The sequence below is a fragment of the Lathyrus oleraceus genome, chromosome 7, assembly GCF_024323335.1.
Source record: "Lathyrus oleraceus cultivar Zhongwan6 chromosome 7, CAAS_Psat_ZW6_1.0, whole genome shotgun sequence".
NCBI classification, from domain to species: domain Eukaryota; kingdom Viridiplantae; phylum Streptophyta; class Magnoliopsida; order Fabales; family Fabaceae; genus Lathyrus; species Lathyrus oleraceus.
The window spans coordinates 421,204,969-421,213,321 of NC_066585.1; the positions used below are offsets into that span (position 1 = coordinate 421,204,969).

Genomic DNA, 8,353 nt, shown 5'->3' on the forward strand with positions numbered 1-8,353 from the left:
TACGCAATTTGGGAGGATGCAATGCGATATGATTCTACATGCAGGGATGCGAAATGCTAGGTTAGAGAGAACACCAAGCCGAGGCAAGGAATTCTGCTGGGGAAATGACCACCCACGCGGAGTTCTGGCAATAACAAAATACCGAAACTCTGACTGGGGAGAGAATGACACTAAAAGCTTGTTGCTGAGGAAAATGACAGTGGTTCTGGCAACCATAATTTGTGAGATTGACGACTCAGAAGGGGAAGCAAACATCGATACGGTATCGAGATTCTGCTTCAAGGAAAGAGACCACGGATATAGCGTCGAGATCGTCGATCTGGTATCGAACTCTGAGGAGCAGCCGCTTCTACTGGGAAGATACAGTCTGGCACTGTCAACTCCGCTGGGGATACACAGTCTGACATTGTCAACTCCGCTGGGGATATACAGTCTGGCACTGTCGACTTCGCTGGGGATATATAGTCTGGCACTATCGACTCTATTAGGGATATACAGTCTGGCACAGTCGACTCTACTGGGGAGTGTATAATCTGAAACAAATGCTTGGGGAAGTGCAGTAGTGAGAAACTGCTGGGGATTGAAGAATCCAATGCTCGGACCAGCTCTGCAGGGATAAGATACCGAATACCAACTGTTGAAGAAAAACATCCGTGATCATCTGTTGGGAACCTCAAGGAAATGCCCCAAGTGTACCTGTTCTGAATAGACGATCCAAAGCACTTAAAATTTACAGCAATTTTAAATGTTCATTAAGCATGTACCTGTAAAGCTCTTATGTTTCATGATGCAATGTTTATCAAAAATTTGGACGTCATTTTTACAAACAAAATAGTAAAATGAAAAATGAACACAGAGGTATACTGAATAACGTGATTTTATTGATTGAATGGCCTCTGAATAGGCATTTACATCAGGAAGCAATCCCTGGAAAGAGGTAATTGCACAAAAGATAAAAACAAAAATTAATCTAATGGCAATGTGAAATGGATTTCTATCGGGTTCCAATCCTGATATGACTCGCTCGTCTTCAAGATCCTCCAGATGATCAGCTTTCTGAAAAAGGTGATTGGACTGTTTCCTATCCTTCAAAAGTTTCCAGTTATCGACATGAGATGAGATTCATAACTACTCAGAACGCAGTCATTCGCTTAATCCCTAACTTTTTCCTGGATTGCCCTTTCGGGTTTTCAATCCACCGGGATACCCATTTTTGCCTAAGTTGCCTTTTCAAGTTTTCAACTTACCGGGTGTACAATCTTTTCATTTTTAATCCCTAACTTTTGCCCGAACCTTTTTCATTTTTTTGGTTCGTTGGGATGCCCATTGTTTTGCCTGGACTATTCTTTTTATTGTCCAGCGGGTCTATTTTATGTGAAGTATTTTTTAACTGCGTCTGAGTTTACAGGGGAAGTGAAGTCTTCACCATCCATAGTTAGGAGTCCACTTGCCCCTGTGATCTGTCTGAGGAGGAAGGATCCTTTTCAACACCAAATCTCCGACTTGGAAGCATCGAGGACACATTTTCTAATCAAAGGCTCTCTTCATCCGACTTTGATACAACTGCCCATGACAAATGACTGCCATTCACTTCTCCTCGATAAGACTCAACTCATTGAACCTTGTCCGAATCCATTCAGCTTCGTCTAGTTTGACATCCAGCAGGACCCTTAGAGAAGGAATCTCCACTTCAACAGGTAGGACTGCTTCCATACCATACACAAGGGAGTAAGGGGTTGCCCTGGTCTATGTACGTACTGATGTACGGTACCCATGCAAGGCGAAGGGTAGCATCTCATGCCAATCTCTGTACGTAACGACCATCTTCTGCACAATCTTCTTTATGTTCTTATTTGCTGCCTCAACAACACCGTTCATCTTAGGACGATAAGGGGAAGAATTGTGATGTTGAATGTTGAAGTTCTTGCACAACTCCTTCATCATTTTGTTATTGAGATTAGAACCATTATCAGTAATGATTCTTTCGGGAACCCCATAACGATAAATGATTTCTTTCTTAATGAATCGGGCAACCACATGTCTGGTGACCTTCGCAAATGACGCGGCTTCGACCCACTTGGTAAAATAGTCGATGGAAACAAGGATGAAGCGATGCCCATTGGAGGTAGTCAGCTCAATCTTTCCAATCATATCAATGCCCCACATAGCAAACAGCCACGACGAAGACATCACATTCAGAGGATTTGGCGGCACATGCACCTTATCCACATAAATCTGGCATTTATGACACTTCCTAGCATATTTGAAACAATCATATTCCATGGTCATCCAGTAATAACCTACTCTCAACAATTTCTTATCCATTGCATGTCCGCCGGCATGAGTACCGAAGGAGCCTTCATGAACTTCCTGCATTAACATGTCTGCTTCGTGTCTATCCACGCATCTGAGCAGAACCATGTCGAAGTTCCTCTTATACAACACATCGTCTTTGTTCAAGAAGAAACTGCCTGTCAATCTTCTCAAAGTCTTTTTATCATTGTTGGATGCCCCTGCAGGGTACTCTTGACTCTTCAGAAAGCACTTGATGTCGTGATACCAGGGCTTGTCATCAACTACCAGTTCAGCAGCAAACACATACGCGGCCCTATCAAGGCGCATAACATCGATCCTGGGAACATAGTTCCACCGAATCACCTTGATCATGGAGGATAGAGTAGCAAGAGCATCTGCCATCTGGTTCTTATCACGAGGTATATGATACAACTTTACTATTGTGAAGAAAGTCAACAGTCTTCTCGTGTAATCTCTGTAGGGGACCAGATTAGGCTGGAGAGTATTCCAATCACCATTCACTTGATTGATCACTAGAGCTGAATCTCCGAAGATGTCCAAAGTCTTGATTCTCAAATCAATGGCTTGCTCAATACCCAAGATACAAGCGTCATACTCAGCTTCATTATTGGTGCACTCGAAAGTCAGACGAGCGGTGAAAGGCATGTGGGCACCTTTCAGAGTGGTAATGACAGCACCAATTCCACTTCCTTTGGCATTGACAGCCCCATCAAACATTAAAGTCCACTTTTCATCTGGATCAGGTCCCTCCTCAACAACTGGCTCTTCACAGTCTTTCATCTTGAGGAACATGATGTCTTCATCCGGAAAATCAAACTTCATCGGCTCATAATCATCAATCGGCTGCTGAGCAAGATAGTCTGACAGAATACTCCCTTTGATGGCTTTCTGGGATGTATACTGGATGTCGTACTCTGTCAGTACCATTTGCCAACGAGCAACCCTTCCGGTGAGAGCTGGCTTCTCAAATATATACTTGACTGGATCTCGACTCGCAATCGCATGTATTGTCTCAATCGCTTAGCAGCCCATGCAAGTGCACAACATGTCTTTTCAAGCATTGAGTATCTCGACTCGCAATCTGTGAATTTTTTACTCAGGTAGTAGATGGCATGCTCTTTCCTACTTGTCTCGTCGTGTTGACCGAGAACACAACCCATGGAATTATCATTTGTAGTTCGTGGAACCATGAAAACAAAGAAAAGGAACTGTTTTCCTAAGAAACTAGGACTAACAAGACAAACAACTTCAAGGACATGGTTGCAACGATGAACAACATAACTTATACCAACATAATGGTAACCTGGGAACCCATAAAGGCAAACTGGCTTTGAACCCAAGAATAAAGAGGTACAGACTAAGATAAGGAGGGACAGAGGCATGCCCACTGTATTGTCTTACCAAAAAGAATGAATTAGGTGTTTGGCATCAAGGCGAACATCTCTTGGTTCATAAGATGGACAAATGTCCTAAAAGGATGGGTATAGGACCCACAAGAAAGTGTTGTTTGGATACAAGGAAGAATATATCACTTGCTAGGGAAAAAACAATTTGAGATCAAAGAGAAATATGGCCTTGGATCTATGAAGGAATAAATCCTGAGTCGAAGAGCAAAAGAGGTATAGAATAGGATGTGGAGGGACATAGGCATACCCACTCCTGTCATAACCAAAAACAAAGAGAAATAAGTGTTTGGGTATAAGCCAAACAACTCTTAGTTCACAGAAAAGCATTGATTATGGAATCCAAGGAGAAAAGTATTCAATCTCAAAAAGATGGTATTGGTTAATGAAAGAATGATGGATAATAAATAAGGTAGCTCGTGGAGAATATGAATTCTCTGGCCTACATATTCTGACTGTGCAATGAGAAAATCAGAGCTTTTGTAGTTCAACCTACTACGGCTGAAACAAAGGAAGATACATTGATTTGCCTGGGTACATAACCCTTCAAGGCTGAAAAAGGAGTGCCAAGGTTCACAACCTTCTAGGCAAGGTATCACTACCAGTGTTTATAATTCTGAAAGCAAGGAACTAAACTGCCAAGGTTCACCACCTCTCTAGGAAAAAAGAACTAAATCGCCAAGGTTTACCACCTCTCAAGGAAAGGAACAAGTGCCAAGGTTTACCATCTTACAAGGTGAGGAATTGAATTGCCAAGGTTTACCACCTTACAAGGCACAGAAATGAGTTTCCAAGGTTTACCACCTTACAAGGCAAAGAACAAGTGTCAAGGTTTACCACCTCTCAAGGCAAGTAATAAGTGCCAAGGTTTACCACCTCTCAAGGCAAATAGTTGAATGAAAGAGGGTGTACAACCACAGGTTGCTAATAGCAACAGTGCTCAATTATTGAAGTGTTGCATGCTTGATATGCTTGCTTGAAGAAGACTTATCAATTGTGTGATTAAAATTGCACTAAAGTCTATGAGCAAAGGTGAATACAATGAGTAACTAGTCAAGCGTCCCTTACCCAAAGGTATTCAGAATGAGTTAATAGAATTCTCCACTCTCATTCATTCTCTATTTCTTAAGGCTCGTGTCGTACAACTCAAATCAAAATTGACAAGTTGTTGATAGGAAACCATGTGTGTTGATCTTATTGATGCAATTCTACTCGTTGTATAAGAAGACTTGACAATCACATAATTCGAATTGTGCTAAAGTCTATGAATAGAGGTGAATACAATGAGCAACTGGGTCATGCGTCCTATACCCAAAGATATTCATAATGAGTTAATGGAATTACCCAATCTCATTCCTTCTCTATTTATTAAGGCTCGTGCCACACACTCTGAATTATTATCGTCAAGTTTTGATACCTTTGTAGTGCTTGAGAAGTAGTCCACTTTGCTAGCTATGCTTGACTGATATTGACCTTGAAGCCTTGATCTTGTATTTGAATCTTTAGGTGTTGAGCTTCTGCGATTCAGTATACCCATAATAGCTTGAGTATAATAGACTTGCTGTATCAAGTGATCAAGGGTCTTTTGATCATTTTAATAGGCTCGGGGAATTACAACATAATACAAAGGATTTGGTTGACCAAAGCGACTTTTGATCAACACGAACCACTAGGGTTAAAATAATAGTTGAACTAGGTATAAAATAAACCTATTGAATTACTCCACTAATCAAATCAAACATATCTGATTAAGACGCTAAACTAAGGGAACATGTATTAAAAATTAAAATTTTTACCTAGGGACAAAATAATCATTATTCACAAATCATGGACATTGAATAAAATTTCTAATCATAAAAATCCAAACTAAAATCAATTCTAAATCTGAACAATTCTAACTATTCCTAATTCTTAAAAAATCTAATTAACTCTAATTCTAAAAACTAGTTAAAAGTAATGAATTTATAACATCTGATCAAAATGTTTCTAAAAATTCTATTTCTAATCAAAACCTAATATTTTTAAAAATTCTAATCATTTAATTAAACTAATGTTTCTAATATCCAAACTAATTAAACTAGTCGAGATTTAAAATCCTAACTATACTAATCTAATCTTAAAATCTAATAAACCTAACCAAATTCTAATTAGCATAATTCTTCTAATTAACCTCTAACTCTAATCGAAAATCTTATAAAACTAAAGCTTCTAATATTCTAAATTTCTAAATCTGATTCTAAAATCTAAACCCTTGATTAGCCTCTAATTCTATTTTAATTAATCATGAGAAATTAACCTAAAAATGATTAAATGAATAATTAAGAGAACATTATGGAGGTGCAGGCCTACTGAGGTGTGTGTGAACAGAATCAGCTCGTTTGGGCCCTAGGCCCAATCCTCCAAAGCATCCAAACGCACATACATGAGCCGAGTCTTCCCTTCATGTTCTTCGTGCGAGTTGCAGCATAAAAGTGGAAAAGGAGAAACACGCTTTCCGGAAAAAGGTCACAATGTGAACGAAACGGCATTGTTCCGACATCCCTTCACCATCGTCGCTTGCGTGCTTCGATACGAACCAGGAGAAACAATCAAAATCCACCATCAATGCATTCGTTCTCACGGCCTCATGCTCATCAATCTTAGATTCAAATTGAACATGTATCAGATTTTACTTCCTCCGTTTGATCAATTTATTTCTTCTTCTTCTCCCCCGTTTGATCGATTTGTTGCGAAGTTGTGATTGATTCTTGTTTCATTCCCCTGCGTTGTTTTGATTGATTTCTCTGCTATGTTGATGAATGATTGAGAATCCCTTTTGATGAGTTTGTTATGATGCTTGTTTTCTCTGCTGAATCCTCTGCTATGTGAAGAGTGTATGAAAAATGTACTGTGAAAAATCTGAAAAATCTGTTGAATGAAAAAACTGTGTTCTTTTGTATTTGGAGGGTATTAGTGAATTTATAGAGTTTCTGAAATCTATTAGGAAATGAAATGCAAATTCAAATGAAATTCAATTGCAGTTAGAAATGATAAATTCGGTTAGGGTGAAATTAGATTGGAATTCAAATAAAATTATTAATGAAAATCATATGTGGATTTGCAATCTGACTTTATGAGATGTTACTGGAATTGCTTGTGAAATGTGATTAAAAACCCAGTTGAAGTTGAAAACTAATAGGTGTTAATTGGCTTGGAATGTTGTGAATTGTTTTGTTAATGTCAAACCCTCCTAACATTGTCCTTTATGTTTGTTGTTAATGCATTTATAAAGGTGGTCCATGTGTTTTGATGTGACCCATACAGTCACACGCACATAATAAAAGAAACAATTTCCAAAACCTCACAACCCTTTACCCACTACTATATAGGTACTACAAAATTCTCATCAAAACTCTCTTACCCTTCATTTTCTTTCTTCTTTTCACATCCTCTTCCAATTCCTCTTCTCATGGCTCAGGTATTTCCCCTTTCATATCTTATTTTATTTTCTTCATTTTTTCTTCCTTTCTCTTGTATTCTTCATCACATACTCATCTTTGTTTAGCTATAAAATTAAAATATATTTATTTATTAATTTTAATAATTTATTTACCTTTTTTTCCTTTGTATCATTGGATTGATTCAAAGCAGAAGGTTGTGTTAAAGGTGTTAACTATGACCGATGAAAAAACAAAGCAAAAAGCTATAGAAGCAGCTGCAGATATTTATGGTAAGTAATTCACAATTTTTCTATAAAAAATAAAATTTTAATTAACTACCATGATTATATATATATATGGAAAAAAATAGTTATGTAAATAATAAAGGGCAGATCTATTGAATTATTGTTGACTTTTGATGAACAGGAGTTGATTCAATAGTTGCAGATATAAAAGAGCAGAAATTAACAGTGACTGGTTCAATGGACACAGTGAAAATTGTGAAGAAACTGAAGAAAGTTGGAAAAGTAGATATTGTATCTGTTGGACCTGCAAAAGAAGAAAAGAAAGAAGAAAAAAAGGAAGAGAAAAAGGAAGAAAAAAAAGAGGAGAAAAAGGAAGAGAAGAAAGAGGAAAAGAAAGATGAGAAGAAATAATTATTATCATGTTTTTTTTAATTATTAAACTTTTCATTTTCTTCTAATTTTTTGTTTGGCATATTTTTCTATATTGAGAAGGAAGTGTAAGCTGAAAAAATTGTTTATAATTTTTTTTTAAATTTGTGTAATATCTTTTCGAATTTGGTGTTCAAGATCTTTTTAATTAAGCATTGAATAATCTTCAATTACTAGGATGAGAATGGGTTTGAAATGGTCGAGAATAATTAAGGACTATTATTATTATTTTTTTCTAGAATTCTTTCCTTTAAACTAGGCTTAAACATTGATAAATGAAACGTTTTAATCTTAATAATTTAATGGTACGAATGATTACTATATTCTTGATTTTATTCTTTTGGTTATTAGTTTGTTTTTTTCCTTTTGTTTTTCTATTTATGACATGGCTTATGTGACTGATAATATGGATGCCAGTTGTTATGATTGCTTGTGAATTGTAAATGTTGGCAGCGGTTGGTTGTATACGATTAGGCATAGCAACGGGTCGGGTCGGTGATGGTTTTTAGCTCCCCAAATTCAAACCTAAATCCCAAAACAA

The 8,353-nt window shown here is 37.4% G+C and overlaps 1 protein-coding gene across 1 annotated transcript; it reads left to right on the forward strand.

Annotated features, from left to right (window-relative positions):
* Positions 1-7,008: 7,008 nt before the first annotated feature.
* Positions 7,009-7,991, forward strand: LOC127106089 (heavy metal-associated isoprenylated plant protein 39). The gene is made up of 3 exons (XM_051043368.1): positions 7,009-7,176; positions 7,350-7,428; positions 7,565-7,991. The coding sequence occupies exons 1-3, from the start codon at positions 7,168-7,170 to the stop codon at positions 7,792-7,794; spliced, it is 318 nt and encodes a 105-aa protein (XP_050899325.1). The 5' UTR covers positions 7,009-7,167; the 3' UTR covers positions 7,795-7,991.
* Positions 7,992-8,353: the final 362 nt, after the last annotated feature.

What these genes read in the sequence shown, in the direction of transcription:
- LOC127106089 (XM_051043368.1), top strand. An exon ending in AGCAGCTGCAGATATTTATG is followed by an intron (nt 7,429 to 7,564) that starts GTAAGTAATTCA and finishes TTTGATGAACAG; the next exon opens with GAGTTGATTCAATAGTTGCA.